The 16,089-nt window shown below is 47.3% G+C and overlaps 1 protein-coding gene across 2 annotated transcripts in view; it reads left to right on the top strand.

Annotated features, from left to right (window-relative positions):
• The window catches only part of LOC144799575 (arrestin domain-containing protein 2-like), a 69,888-nt gene that overhangs the window by 43,690 nt on the left and 10,109 nt on the right, over positions 1-16,089 (top strand). The window contains exon 1 of one of the 2 annotated variants that reach the window (XM_078670945.1): positions 12,704-13,162. The exons of the other annotated variant lie outside the window; for it this stretch is intronic. Coding sequence (XP_078527071.1) covers positions 12,889-13,162 — 274 coding nt within the window. The 5' untranslated portion in view covers positions 12,704-12,888. Of the gene's footprint in view, positions 1-12,703; positions 13,163-16,089 lie in introns of those variants that run through there. 2 annotated transcript variants of the gene reach the window in all.

Genomic DNA, 16,089 nt, shown 5'->3' with positions numbered 1-16,089 from the left:
TGTCCCTCTCTCACTCCCGCTTCCCTTCTCCCCCCCTTGCTTCCCCAGTGTGTCCCCCCCCCGCCCCCTTTCCCTCGTGTTTCCCGCCTTTCCCTGCAGACAGCAGTTCCTGGCGCAGGGCAGAGTTGTGAAACTCTACCCTTCACTGTTTGCCTGCCCTGGGGCCAGCTCCCAGCGCATGCGCAGTGCACTTGTTTTGCACTGGAAGGAACAGTCCCTCCCTGGGCCCTGTGCAGAGAAGGCGGGGCCGCGTGCCTCACCCTCTCTCTACACAATCCAGTGCATGGCTGGTTTTCACATGCACGGCGAGGCAGGCCAGTATTTTTCAAAGTAAAAACCACGGTACACATTTAATTTTATATAAAATACCCCACTATACATATATGGGCCGCTCTATACATTTGTAGACCGTTTTATGCATTTTTGGGCCGCTTTATGCATTTTTGGGCGGCTTTGTGCATTTATGGACCACTTTGTGCACTTATGAACCGCTTTATGCAATTATGGACCGCTTTCTGCAAATATGGACCGCTTTATGCAAATATGGACCGCTTTATGCAATTATGAACCGCTTTATGCAATTATGGAACGTTTTATGCAAATATGGACCGCTTTATGCAATTATGGACCGCTTTATGCACGTATGAACCGCTTTATGCAAATATGGACCGCTTTATGCAATTATGGACCGCTTTATGCACGTATGAACCGCTTTATGCAAATATGGACCGCTTTATGCAATTATGAACCTCTTTATGCAATTATGGACCGCCCGCTTTATGCAATTATGGTCCGCTTTATGCAATTATGGTCCGCTTTATGCAATTATGGTCCGCTTTATGCAATTATGAACCTCTTTGTGCAATTATGGACCGCCCGCTTTATGCAATTATGGTCCGCTTTATGCAATTATGGTCCGCTTTATGCAATTATGGTCCGCTTTATGCAATTATGGACCGCTTTATGCAATTGTGGTCCGCTTTATGCATGCATGGACCGCTTTATGCACTGCTCCCGGGGTTGTGCGCTGTGCACTGCCGTGATCTTTAATAAGCTTTGCGTCCTCGGGGCATATGACAGACATATATTCTCGGGGTGCCTCGGCTGTTTCCCCAGTGAGGCCGACGCCGCCTCCTTTTCAAAGCGGCCTTCGCTTGCACGACAGTGACCCAGCGACCTCGTGTGCAGACAGTGGGAGAGAGAGTGAGCCCGCCTCACTTGTGCCCTCTCGGCTCAGCTGCTTCCGGCACTTTCACTCTGCGGCCCTTGGTGACGCAGTCTGGGTTTAGTGCACGAGTGCTGGTGGCTTGCCCTTTGACCCTCGGTCTGGTGGGCTGCAACGTGAAGGCTTGTGCAGGTGTGATGCATCATCGAGTCTGGTGAACTGGTCATGCAGTTCACCAGACCGTGGGAGCTGCCTTGCAGTCAGCATACATGCCAACATTTTAGGACATGGACGTGGGAGATTTAAATAAAAATCCGGAGAATGAAAATTCCCCATTGACTTCTCTTATTGAAAATGCAATTTCAGGCGGGAGACAGCTAAAAAAAAAGCAATTTTTGGCTTGAAAAATCGGTAGTCTCCTGCCTGAATCGGGTCTATTGGCATGTATGCATCAGTGTGACAGAAGTAACTCCCTAATTGCCATCAGTGTCACAGAAGTAACTTCATCAGTGTCTCAGAAGTAACTCCCTCATTGCCATCAGTGTCACAGAAGTAACTCCACCAGTGTCTCAGAAGTAACTCCCTCATTGCCATCAGTGTCACAGAAGTAATTCCATCAGTGTCTCAGCAGTAACTCCCTCAATGCCATCAGCGTCTGAGAAGTAACTCCCTCATTGCCATCCGTGTCACAGAAGTAACTCCTGCATTGCCTTCAGTGTCACAGAAGTAACTCCATCAGTGTCTCAGAAGTAACTCCCTCATTGCCATCAGAGTCTCAGCAGTAACTCTCTCATTGCCATCAGTGTCTCAGAACTATCTCCTGCATTGCCATTGTCTCAGAAGTAACTCTCTCATTGCCATCAGTGTCACAGAAGTAACTCCTGCATTGCCATCAGTGTCTCAGAACTAACTCATGTATTGCCATCAGTGTCTCAGAAGTAACTTCCCCACTGCCATCAGTGTCACAGAAGTAACTCCCGCATTGCCATCAGTGTCTCAGAAGTAACTCCCTCATTGTCATCAGTGTCTCAGAATTAACTCCTGTATTGCCATCAGTGTCTCAGAACTAACTCCTGTAATGCCATCCGTGTCTCAGAACTAACTCCTGTATTGCCAGTGTCTCCAAACTAACTTCTGTATTGCCATCAGTGTCACTGTAGTAACTCCATCAGTGTCTCAGAAGTACACAGAATCACAGGAGGTTTTGGCGTCGTTACCGAGACTCGAACCCAGTTCCTCCAGGTCCGAGGTCGAGTGACCTAGCCGTTAGGCCAACTCCTCTCAGAAGTTACTCTCTCATTGCGATCAGTGTCTCAGAAGTAACTCCCTCATTGCCATCAGCGTCTCAGAAGTTACTCTCTCATTGCGATCAGTGTCTCAGAAATAACTCCCTCATTGCCATCAGTGTCACAGAAGTAACTCACCAATTGCCATCCGTGTCAGGGAAGTAACTCCTGCATTGCCATCAGTGTCACAGAAGTAACTCCATCAGTGTCTCAGAAGTAACTCCCGCATTGCCATCAGTGTCTCAGAAATAACTCCCTCATTGTCATCAGTGTCTCAGAATTAACTCCTGTATTGCCATCAGTGTCTCAGAACTAACTCCTGTAATGCCATCCGTGTCTCAGAACTAACTCCTGTATTGCCATCAGTGTCTCAGAACTAACTCCTGTATTGCCATCAGTGTCTCCGAACTAACTTCTGTATTGCTATCAGTGTCACTGAAGTAACTCCATCAGTGTCTCAGAAGTAACTCCATCAGTTTCTCAGAAGTAACTACATCAGTGTCTCAGAAGTAACTCCAGTGTTTCAGAAGTAACTCCCTCATTGCCATCAGCATCTCAGAAGTAACTCTCTCATTGCCATCAGTGTCACAGAAGTAACTCCCGCATTGCCATCAGTGTCACAGAAGTAACTCCATCAGTGTCTCAGAAGTAACTCTCTCATTGCCATCAGTGTCTCAGAAGTAACTCCCTCATTGCCATCAGTGTTTCAGAAGTAACTCCCTCATTGCCATCAGTGTCACAGAAGTAACTCCCGCAATGCCATCAGTGTAACAGAAGTAACTCCCGCATTGCCATCAGTGTCACAGAAGTAACTCCATCAGTGTCTCAGAAGTAACTTCCCCACTGCCATCAGTGTCTCGGAAGTAACTCTCTTATTGCCATCAGTGTCTCAGAAGTAACTCCTGCATTGCTAGTGTCTCAGAACTAACTCATGTATTGCCATCAGTGTCTCAGAAGTAACTTCCCCACTGCCATCAGTGTCTCAGAAGTAACTACCTCATTGCGATCAATGTCACAGAAGTAACTCCCGCATTGCCATCAGTGTCTCAGAAGTAACTCCCTCATTGTCATCAGTGTCTCAGAATTAACTCCTGTGTTGCCATCGGTGTCTCAGAACTAACTCCTGTAATGCCATCAGTGCCTCAGAACTAACTCCTGTATTGCCATCAGTGTCTCAGAATTAACTCCTGTACTGCCATCAGTGTCACTGAAGTAACTCCATCAGTGTCTCAGAAGTAACTCCATCAGTGTCTCAGAAGTAACTCCATCAGTGTCTCAGAAGTAACTCCTTTATTGCCATCAGTGTCACAGAAGTAACTCCCGCATTGCCATCAGTGTCACAGATGTAATTCCATCAGTGTCTCAGAAATAATTCCCTCATTGCCATCAGTGTCTCAGAAGTAATTCCCTCATTGCCATCAGCGTCTCAGAAGTAACTCCCTCATTGCCATCAGTGTCTCAGAAGTAACTCCTTCATTGCAATCAGTGTCACGGAAGTAACTCCCTCATTGCCATCTGTGTCACAGAAGTAACTCCCGCATTGCCATCAGTGTCACAGAAGTAACTCCATCAGTGTCTCAGAAGTAACTCCCTCATTGCCATCAGAGTCTCAGCAGTAACTCTCACATTGCCATCAGTGTCTCAGAACTATCTCCTGCATTGCCATCAGCGTCTCAGAAGTAACTCTCTCATTGCAATCAGTGTCTCATAAGTAACTCCCGCATTGCCATCAGTGTCACAGAAGTAACTCCATCAGTGTCTCAGAAGTAACTCCCTCATTGCCATCAGAGTCTCAGCAGTAACTCTCTCATTGCCATCAGTGTCTCAGAACTATCTCCTGCATTGCCATTGTCTCAGAAGTAACTCTCTCATTGCCATCAGTGTCACAGAAGTAACTCCTGCATTGCCATCAGTGTCTCAGAACTAACTCATGTATTGCCATCAGTGTCTCAGAAGTAACTTCCCCACTGCCATCAGTGTCACAGAAGTAACTCCCGCATTGCCATCAGTGTCTCAGAAGTAACTCCCTCATTGTCATCAGTGTCTCAGAACTAACTCCTGTAATGCCATCCGTGTCTCAGAACTAACTCCTGTATTGCCAGTGTCTCCAAACTAACTTCTGTATTGCCATCAGTGTCACTGTAGTAACTCCATCAGTGTCTCAGAAGTACACAGAATCACAGGAGGTTTTGGCGTCGTTACCGAGATTCGAACCCAGTTCCTCCAAGTCCGAGGTCGAGCGACCTAGCCGTTAGGCCAACTCCTCTCAGAAGTAACTCTCTCATTGCCATCAGTGTCACAGAAGTAACTCCTGCATTGCCATCCGTGTCACAGAAGTAACTCCATCAGTGTCTCAGAAGTAACTCCTTCATTGCCATCAGCGTCTCAGAAGTTACTCTCTCATTGCCATCAGTGTCACAGAAGTAACTCCATCAGTGCCTCAGAAGTAACCCCATCAGTGTCTCAGAAGTAACTCCATCAGTGTCTCAGAAGTAACTCCAACAGTGTCTCAGAAGTAACTCCTTCCTTGCCATCAGTGTCACATAAGTAACTCCAGTGTCTCAGAAGTAACTCCCTCATTGCTATCAGTGTCTCAGAAGTAACTCTCTCATTGCCATCAGTGTCCCAGAAGTAACTCCATCAGTGTCTCAGAAGTAACTCCCTCATTGCCATCAGCGTCTCAGAAGTTACTCTCTCATTGCGATCAGTATCTCAGAAATAACTCCCTCATTGCCATCAGTGTCACAGAAGTAACTCACCAATTGCCATCCGTGTCAGGGAAGTAACTCCTGCATTGCCATCAGTGTCACAGAAGTAACTCCATCAGTGTCTCAGAAGTAACTCCTGCATTGCCGTCAGTGTCACAGAAGTAACTCCATCAGTGTCTCAGAAGTAACTCCCGCATTGCCATCAGTGTCTCAGAAATAACTCCCTCATTGTCATCAGTGTCTCAGAATTAACTCCTGTATTGCCATCAGTCTCTCAGAACTAACTCCTGTAATGCCATCCGTGTCTCAGAACTAACTCCTGTATTGCCATCAGTGTCTCCGAACTAACTTCTGTATTGCTATCAGTGTCACTGAAGTAACTCCATCAGTGTCTCAGAAGTAACTCCATCAGTTTCTCAGAAGTAACTCCATCAGTGTCTCAGAAGTAACTCCAGTGTCTCAGAAGTAACTCCCTCATTGCCATCAGCGTCTCAGAAGTAACTCTCTCATTGCCATCAGTGTCACAGAAGTAACTCCATCAGTGTCTCAGAAGTAACTCCCTCATTGTCATCAGCGTCTCAGAAGTAACTCTCTCCTTGCCATCAGTGTCACAGAAGTAACTCCATCAGTGTCTCAGAAGTAACTCCCTCATTGCCATCAGAGTCTCAGAACTAATTCATGTATTGCTTCAGTGTCTCAGAAGTAACTTCCCCACTGCCATCAGTGTCTCTGAAGTAACTCTCTTATTGCCATCAGTGTCTCAGAAGTAACTCCTGCATTGCTAGTGTCTCAGAACTAACTCATGTATTGCGATCAGTGTCTCAGAAGTAACTTCCCCACTGCCATCAGTGTCTCAGAAGTAACTACCTCATTGCGATCAATGTCACAGAAGTAACTCCCGCATTGCCATCAGTGTCTCAGAAGTAACTCCCTCATTGTCATCAGTGTCTCAGAATTAACTCCTGTGTTGCCATCGGTGTCTCAGAACTAACTCATGTAATGCCATCAGTGCCTCAGAACTAACTCCTGTATTGCCATCAGTGTCTCAGAATTAACTCCTGTACTGCCATCAGTGTCACTGAAGTAACTCCATCAGTGTCTCAGAAGTAACTCCATCAGTGTCTCAGAAGTAACTCCATCAGTGTCTCAGAAGTAACTCCTTTATTGCCATCAGTGTCACAGAAGTAACTCCCGCATTGCCATCAGTGTCACAGATGTAATTCCATCAGTGTCTCAGAAGTAATTCCCTCATTGCCATCAGTGTCTCATAAGTAATTCCCTCATTGCCATCAGCGTCTCAGAAGTAACTCCCTCATTGCCATCAGTGTCTCAGAAGTAACTCCTTCATTGCAATCAGTGTCACAGAAGTAACTCCCTCATTGCCATCTGTGTCACAGAAGTAACTCCCGCATTGCCATCAGTGTCACAGAAGTAACTCCATCAGTGTCTCAGAAGTAACTCCCTCATTGCCATCAGAGTCTCAGCAGTAACTCTCACATTGCCATCAGTGTCTCAGAACTATCTCCTGCATTGCCATCAGCGTCTCAGAAGTAACTCTCTCATTGCAATCAGTGTCTCAGAAGTAACTCCTGCATTGCCATCATTGTCTCAGAACTAACTCATGTATTGCCATCAGTGTCTCAGAAGTAACTTCCCCACTACCATCAGTGTCTCAGAAGTAACTACCTCATTGCCATCAGTGTCACAGAAGTAACTCCCGTTTTGCCATCAGTGTCTCAGAAGTAACTCCCTCATTGCCATCAGTGTCTCAGAATTAACTCCTGTATTGCCATCAGTGTCTCAGAACTAACTCCTTTATTGCCACCAGTATCTCAGAAGTAACTCCCTCATTGCCATCATTGTCTCAGAATTAACTCCCTCATTGCCACCAGTGTCACAGAAGTAACTCATGCATTGCCATCAGTGTCACAGAAGTAATTCCCTCATTGCCATCAGCGTCTCAGAAGTAACCCCCTCATTGCCATCAGTGTCTCAGAAGTAACTCCTTCATTGCAATCAGTGTTACGGAAGTAACTCCCTCATTGCCATCTGTGTCACAGAAGTAACTCCCACATTGGCATCAGTGTCACAGAAGTAACTCCATCAGTGTCTCAGAAGTAACTCCATCATTGCCATCAGAGTCTCAGCAGTAACTCTCACATTGTCATCAGTGTCTCAGAACTATCTCCTGCATTGCCATCAGCGTCTCAGAAGTAACTCTTTCATTGCCATCAGTGTCTCAGAAGTAACTCCTGCATTGCCATCAGTGTCTCAGAACTAACTCATGTATTGCCATCAGTGTCTCAGAAGTAACTTCCCCACTGCCATCAGTGTCTCAGAAGTAACTACCTCATTGCCATCAGGGTCACAGAAGTAACTCCCGCTTTGCCATCAGTGTCTCAGAAGTAACTCCCTCATTGCCATCAGTGTCTCAGAATTAACTCCTGTATTGCCATCAGTGTCTCAGAACTAACTCCCTCATTGCCATCAGTATCTCAGAAGTAACTCTCTCATTGCTTTAAGTGTCACAGAAGTAACTCGTTCAGCGTCTCAGAAGTAACTCCCTCATTGCCACCAGTGTCACAGAAGGTACTCCTGCATTGCCAACAGAGTCACAGAAGTAACTCCATCAGTGTCTCAGAAGTAACTCTCTCATTGCCATCAGTGTCTCAGAAGTAGCTCTCTCATTGCCATCAGTGTCTCAGAACTATCTCATGCATTGCCATCAGCGTCTCAGAAGTAACTCCCTCATTGCCATAAGTGTCTCAGAAGTAACTCCCTCATTGCCATCAGCATCTCAGAAATAACTCTCTCATTGCCATCAGTGTCTCAGAGATAACTCTCATTGCCAGTGTCTCAGAACTATCTCCTGCATTGCCATCAGCATCTCAGAAGTAACTCCCTCATTGCCATAAGTGTCTCAGAAGTAACTCCCTCATTGCCATCAGCATCTCAGAAATAACTCTCTCATTGCCATCAGTGTCCCAGAAATAACTCTCATTGCCAGTGTCTTAGAACTAACTCCTGCATTGCCATCAGCGTCTCAGAAGTAATTCTCTCATTGCCATCATCTCAGAACTAACTCTCTCATTGCCATCAGTGTCTCTGAACTATCTCCTGCATTGCCATCAGCATCTTAGAAGTAACTCTCTCATTGCCATCAGCATCTCAGAAATAACTCTCTCATTGCCATCAGTGTTTCAGAACTAACTCCTGCATTATCATCAATGACTCAGAAGTAACTCTTTCATTGCTATCAGCGTCTCAGAAATAACTCTCTCATTGCCATCGGTGTCTCAGAAATAACTCTCATTGCCAGTGTCTCAGAACTATCTCCTGCATTGCCATCAGCATCTCAGAAGTAACTCCCTCATTGCCATCAGCATCTCAGAAATAACTCTCTCATTGCCATCAGTGTCTCAGAAATAACTCTCATTGCCAGTGTCTCAGAACTAACTCCTGCATTGCCATCAGTGTCTCAGAAGGAACTCCTGCATTGCCATCAGCATCTCAGAAATAACTCTCTCATTGCCATCAGTGTCTCAGAACTAACTCCCGCATTGCCATCAGCGTCTCAGAAGTAACTCTCTCTTTGCCATCAGTGTCTCAGAAGGAACTCCTGCATTGCCATCAGTGTCTCAGAAGTAACTCTCTCATTGCCATCTGTGTCTCAGAAGTAACTCTCTCATTGCCATCAGCATCTCAGAAATCACGCTCTCATTGCCATCAGTGTCTCAGAACTAACTCCCGCATTGCCATCAGCATCTCAGAAGTACCTCTCTCATTGCCATTAGCATCTCAGAAATAACTCTCTCATTGCCATCAGTGTCTCAGAACTAGCTCCTGCATTGCCATCAGTGTCTAATAAGTAATTCCTGCATTGCCATCAGTGTCTCAGAAGTAACTCCCCCATTGCCATCAGTGTCTCAGAGCTATCTCCTGCATTGTCATCCTGTGTCTCAGAACTATCTCCTGCATTGCCGTCAGTGTCTCATAAGTAACTCACTCATTGCCATCAGTGTCGCAGAAGTAACGCCTGCATTGCCATCACTGTATAGCGTTTAGACGCCCCAGGGCAGTAATGTGCTCTATAAATCCAGATTGCTGTTTTCTTCCAGTAAGATGTTTATTGAACCAGCTGTGTCATACAGTAGTATGTTTATTGCCCCAGCTGTGTCTTCCCTTAGTATGTTTAAAATGCCAGCTGTGTCCCAGTAGGATGTTTATTGCTCCAGCTGTGTCTTCCAGTAGGATGTTTATTGCGCTAGCTGTGCCTTTCAGTAGGATGTGTATTGCTCCAGCTGTGTTTTCCAGTATGATGTTTATTGCTCCAGCTGTTTTCCAGTATGATGTTTATTGAACTAGCTGTGTCAAACAGTAGTATGTTTAATGCACCAGCTGTGTCTTCCAGTACAATGTTTATTGCTCCAGCTGTGTCTTCCAGTACAATGTTTATTGCTCCAGCTGTGTCTTCCCGTAGGATGTTTTATATATATACCAGTTGTGTCCCAGTAGGAGGTTTATTTCTCCAGCTGTGTCTTCCAGTATGATGTTTATTGCTCCAGCTGTGTCTTCCAGTAGGATGTTTATTGAACCAGCTGTGTCATACAGTAGTATGTTTAATGTGCCAGCTGTGTCTTTCAGTACAATGTTTATTGCTCCAACTGTGTCTTCCAGTACAATGTTTATTGCTCCAGCTGTGTCTTCCCGTAGGGTGTTTTATATATATACCAGTTGTGTCCCAGTAGGATGTTTATTACGCTAGCTGTTTATTCCAGTAAGATGTTTATTGCTCCAGCTGTGTCTTCCAGTATGATGTTTATTGCTCCAGCTGTGTCTCCCAGTAGGATGTTTATTACGCTAGCTGTGTATTCCAGTAAGATGTTTATTGCTCCAGCTGTGTCTCCCAGTAGGATGTTTATTACGCTAGCTGTGTATTCCAGTAAGATGTTTATTGCTCCAGCTGTGTCTCCCAGTAGGATGTTTATTACGCTAGCTGTGTATTCCAGTAAGATGTTTATTGCTCCAGCTGTGTCTCCCAGTAGGATGTTTATTACGCTAGCTGTGTATCACAGTAGGCCTTGAGATGCCCTGATGGCTCGCCTAGGAGACTGCCTATGACCTTAGCTGTATCTCACTATAGACCTTTTGAATGCCCACGTTGGATCATCTTGGACCCTGTAGACTACAGAAGTCTCTCCCTGCGGAAGGCTCTGTGGGCCTGGAGGGTGCGATTAAATTCATCCATCTGTAGAGGGCATTCTTCTTTCTGAAGTAGAAGTTCTCCTGCTTGCCCTTCGAGTTGGGCATTAACTATGGTAGAATCTCCCTTGATCTGTCCCTTGAGTCGGGCAGTATCTGTAGTTGGTATTTACCCTGCTCTGCACCTTGAGTCGGGCAGTATCTATAGTTGGTATTTACCCTGCTCTGCACCTTGAGTCGGGCAGTATCTATAATTGGTATTTACGCTGCTCTGCACCTTGAGTCGGGCAGTATCTATAATTGGTATTTACGCTGCTCTGCACCTTGAGTTGGGCAGTATCTATAGTTGGTATTTACCCTGCTCTGCACCTTGAGTTGGGCAGTATCTATAATTGGTATTTACCCTGCTCTGCACCTTGAGTTGGGCAGTATCTATAATTGGTATTTACCCTGCTCTGCACCTTGAGTCGGGCAGTATCTATAGTTGGTATTTACCCTGCTCTGCACCTTGAGTTGGGCAGTATCTATAATTGGTATTTACCCTGCTCTGCACCTTGAGTCGGGCAGTATCTATAGTTGGTATTTACCCTGCTCTGCACCTTGAGTTGGGCAGTATCTATAATTGGTATTTACCCTGCTCTGCACCTTGAGTTGGGCAGTATCTATAATTGGTATTTACCCTGCTCTGCACCTTGAGTTGGGCAGTATATATAATTGGTATTTACCCTGCTCGGCACCTTGAGTTGGGCAGTATCTATAATTGGTATTTACCCTGCTCGGCACCTTGAGTTGGGCAGTATCTATAATTGGTATTTACCCTGCTCTGCACCTTGAGTTGGGCAGTATTTATAGTTGGTATTTACCCTACTCTGCACCTTGAGTCGGGCAGTATCTATAGTTGGTATTTACCCTGCTCGGCACCTTGAGTCGGGCAGTATCTATAGTTGGTATTTACCCTGCTCGGCACCTTGAGTTGGGCAGTATCTATAATTGGTATTTACCCTGCTCGGCACCTTGAGTTGGGCAGTATCTATAATTGGTATTTACCCTGCTCTGCACCTTGAGTTGGGCAGTATCTATAGTTGGTATTTACCCTACTCTGCACCTTGAGTTGGGCAGTATCTATAGTTGGTATTTACCCTGCTCAGCACCTTGAGTCGGGCAGTATCTATAGTTGGTATTTACCCTGCTCGGCACCTTGAGTCGGGCAGTATCTATAGTTGGTATTTACCCTGCTCGGCACCTTGAGTTGGGCAGTATCTATAATTGGTATTTACCCTGCTCTGCACCTTGAGTTGGGCAGTATCTATAGTTGGTATTTACCCTACTCTGCACCTTCAGTTGGGCAGTATCTATAGTTGGTATTTACCCTGCTCGGCACCTTGAGTCGGGCAGTATCTATAATTGGTATTTACCCTGCTCTGCACCTTGAGTCGGGCAGTATCTATAGTTGGGATTTACCCTGCTCTGCACCTTGAGTCGGGCAGTATCTATAGTTGGTATTTACCCTGCTCTGCACCTTGAGTTGGGCAGTATTTATAATTGGTATTTACCCTGCTCTGCACCTTGAGTCGGGCAGTTTCTATAGTTGGTATTTACCCTGCTCTGCACCTTGAGTCGGGCAGTATCTATAGTTGGTATTTACCCTGCTCGGCAGCTTGAGTCGGGCAGTATCTATAATTGGTATTTACCCTGTTCTGCGCCTTGAGTTGGGCAGTATCTATAGTTGGTATTTACCCTGCTCTGCACCTTGAGTTGGGTAGTATCTATAGTTGGTATTTACCCTGCTCTGCTCCTTGAGTCGGGCAGTATCAATAGTTGGTATTTACCCTGCTCTGCTCCTTGAGTCGGGCAGTATCTATAGTTGGGATTTACCCTGCTCTGCACCTTGAGTTGGGCAGTATCTATAATTGGTATTTACCCTGCTCTGCACCTTGAGTTGGGCAGTATTTATAATTGGTATTTACCCTGCTCTGCACCTTGAGTTGGGCAGTATCTATAATTGGTATTTACCCTGTTCTGCTCCTTGAGTCGGTCAGTATCTCTGGTCGTCGCTTCGCTGCTCTGCCCCCTTTGGGTCATCTCGCCCCCTTGCAGGGGCTGCGTTTTGTAGCCGAGTTACTGAACCCAAGGTCTATGAAATCCCTCACGGGAGGGGATCCGGGAATACCCCGGACTCGACGAACCTGGGAACCCCCCAGCCTGAGGCCCCGCCCAGACGCAGCTCATTGGTGGAGGAGCCCTGGCCAGTGCTTGGCACCTCTCCTCCGCGGGTGGCCCCGCCCCCCTCCTGTCAGTGCCCCCCCTCTCTCTATATATATACAGCCCCAGCCGCTGCTCCTCACAGCAAAGTTTATCCGAGCGCTCAGAAGTGAGACTTGACTTCTAGGCGCTGCCGGGCATCTCTTGGTGGCTCTACCCCCGCACAGGGCAGCCCTCCTTTCACCCTCTCGCCTCCTTTCACCCTCTCTCCTCACCTCAGTTCCACCCTCCCTCCCTCGAGCCGGATCCCGGCGCCGACGCAGCCATGATCTTCGACAAGGTGAAGCGGTTCCTGCTGAGCCTGGACGGCCCGGAGCCCGGCTCCCCGCCCGTCTTCAGCGGCGGGGACACCGTGACGGGCCGGGTGCTGCTGGAGCTGGAGGCCGAGGCCAAGGTGGAGTCCATCAAACTGCACGCCCAGGGCCTGGCCCGGGTGCACTGGACCGAGTCCCGCAGCGCCGGCTCCAGCACCACCTACACCCAGAACTACTGCGACGAGGTGGGCTACCTGGAGCACCGGGAGGGCCTGCTGCAGACAGGTGAGCCCCAGAAACCCCCGCTGATTCACACAGCTAGCGCCTAGAAGCCGATCTGTCTGCAGCGCTATGCTACTCAAGTTTCACTATGTGCTAGAAGTGAACTGTGCAGTTGGTACACCTCTTACCTAAAACACTTAGAGAAAGCGAAAGCGAAACTAGACGTGCTGCATAAAAACAACGTGCAGCTTTATTTACCCTCATTCATCTCTTCATCCAGCTGCAGTCAGGGGGTGGGAAGGGGTGTATGTAAAGGGCAGAGATGGTGTTTTGGGACTGGAAGTGCATAGATGTAATTCAATTTGTGGAACGGTGCTGTTCATTCATCTGTTCATCCTGGTGGGACCCGGTGCTTTAACTTCTTTTACGCATGAAGCGCCTAAAAGCGATTCAGTTCGGAGCGCTATGAAGAATACATATGTTGTCTGTTCATCCGCCTGCAGACTGGGCTCTGCGTAAACGGAAGCAGCGTGCAGTACAGTTTATTTCAAGTAGGAGGTGCCTAGAAGGCATTCAGTCCACATTGAGGCGCTACACAAGTGTCTTCAATTATTCGTTCATTCTGCTTAGACAGATGGGAAGCTGAAATCGCAGGTTTTTTTAATCGGAAGAGGGAGGTAGGTAGCTGTCTCCGTGGGGGGGGTCATGACGGTGACCTGTAGCGCCAGGGTCATGACCGTGCACTGGGTCTGTGCAGCGCACCTAGAAAAGCCCAGCTTCGCCTTACTTCTCGTCCCATCAACGTCATTACCTAGCTCAGGGGGTTAATGCGTTCACTGCAGAGATGTGTGTACAACCTGCTGGTCGCAGTTACACATTTTAAGGTTAACTCGACATTTCATCATTTCAAAATCGATGAAATCAGTATCTATTGTTCGAGGGTTAGTGGCATAGTTACAGCGCCGAGAAGCCATACAGTGTGGCCAGCTTACTGTACGAGGAAAGAATTTATTAAACTATTGGGACGGGGGTCTATTCTTCTGTGCGCTGCTCCTTTATGTTGTGTACCTTATTCACATTTGTAAAGCGCCAACTACCCTTGTCGAGGCACTTTAAGCACGTGTTCTATTCGGCCGCCCTCCCCTTCAGATCTGGGGAAGCCATCACACTGCAGGAAGGTTGGGTTGACGGGCTGTGCTTGGTTTTGTGCGGTGCCAGCATTTGTTCATTGTTTAGACTTGGTGGAAAGTGTGTGTGTGTGGGGGGCTTAGTTCAGTTTACGTCACCAGAACCCCTGCGTTTTAGATTCGGAGGTGTCCTTTCAATATTAATAACTCCTCAAAGGAACAACACAGAGCGTTGCAACAGAACATTTTTGTTGTAGCCGAGGCTTCCAAACGTCAGGGTTTGTACATAGGACAGCTGCTGAGCGGTGCCCGGTCGAGGCCAGATTTCATAAACCGGATGTGGTGGGCGGGGCCAGGGGCAGTGCTGGACAGCACACTTTGCAGTTTCATTTTTTGAATATTTACGTTTTGAGGCACCATGAGGTAAACTTGCCTGAACCCCTTGCATTTCTTTTTAGGAGGATTAAACGATTAAAAGACAGCAGTCGATTTAGGGGTACCCGAGGTTTCTGCAAAAGGCACTGAACCCCAACCCAGCTGCCGTGTTTGGCGCATTGACTCTCACAGCCATGCTCCAGTTGTTTCTCGCTCGACTGCACACAGCTGGCTGGCACGAAACTGCTCTCTTTCAATGTAAACATGCATTTTCCGAAGAGGAATTTGAGATTTTAAGCGCTCTAAATTTGGGAAGATCAGGAAACTTTGTTTGCCCAAGATCACACAGTTTGTTCAAGTGGCGCTTCCGAAATTTGATCAGGTATCACCTGGTTTCGCAGCCAAAATGTATCCAAAGGTCACAGCTTTCCCCTGCTTCTCTCGCGAGGCTTGTTTACCCAGACACACGGCCTATCCTCGCCTGAACCCCCCGACGCCCCCAGTCTTGGCATGTGCGACTGTCACATGCGAGCGGCCTCGCGTTCTTTCACAGGGTGACCGGCTGCTATTTTTGGGAGCGTTAAGTGGCGCTAACACCCCTGATCACCAGACCCCTGTACATAAGACGCCCAGGCTGAGCATAAGAAACGGGGGCAGGGATGGGTCACGCGAAGGCAGGGATGGGTCACGCGAAGGCAGGGAAGGGTCACGCGAAGGCAGGGAAGGGTCACGCGGGGGCAGGGAAGGGTCACGCGGGGGCAGGGATCGGTGTTTGTGTGTCGGTCCTGGCCTCAGTCCAGCTTTGAAGAAACACGGAGACAGCTGGCATTTGAGGATTCTCAATGTATGATGGAAGGTTGACAGGGCTGGGGCAGAGTCATGTGCAGACTGGCACTAACACCAGATATTTATAGTGTTTAGAAACCATGCTGGTGCCACTAAGTGCTGGTCCTAGCAAACTTTGACCAAAACGCATGTTTGATTGAGAATGTGGTTTTTGCCACATTTTCCGCATACTTATTTTAATCACTTTTGTTGAGAAATGTCTTTAATTGCGTGGGCAAGGCTGCCTCAAAACATGAGAGCCACAAAGCAGTGGGCAACTGTACTCCCCACCAGAACGAAACGAAATGGCAATGCCCTTCAGCACGTGCGTCCGTGCACGTAACACGCACACAGACGCACAAAGGGGCCTATCCAAGACCAGCCAATATCAAGTATAAACCATAAACTGGCTAAAAGTAGCATCTGTTATTTACAGCGCTTAGAAACAGCGTGGTATATAGTGCCATACAAAACAAGGAGTTAAAATTATCTCTAAATGCATTGGTCTACTCCAAACGTGCAGGCCACTCTGCGAGATAACCGACCTCTAAACCATACCAGCCACCCACCAATCCCAGCGCCATAGCGTGCAAACTGGTGCATTAAAATGGCAGGAAAACTGTTCGTGTCTCTGTTGTTTACTTCATCTGTTTACTTAGTTTG

Source organism: Lissotriton helveticus, chromosome 12, assembly GCF_964261635.1.
Source record: "Lissotriton helveticus chromosome 12, aLisHel1.1, whole genome shotgun sequence".
NCBI classification, from domain to species: domain Eukaryota; kingdom Metazoa; phylum Chordata; class Amphibia; order Caudata; family Salamandridae; genus Lissotriton; species Lissotriton helveticus.
The sequence above is the reverse complement of the archived record's forward strand: the minus strand, read 5'-3'. Positions and strand labels throughout refer to the sequence as shown.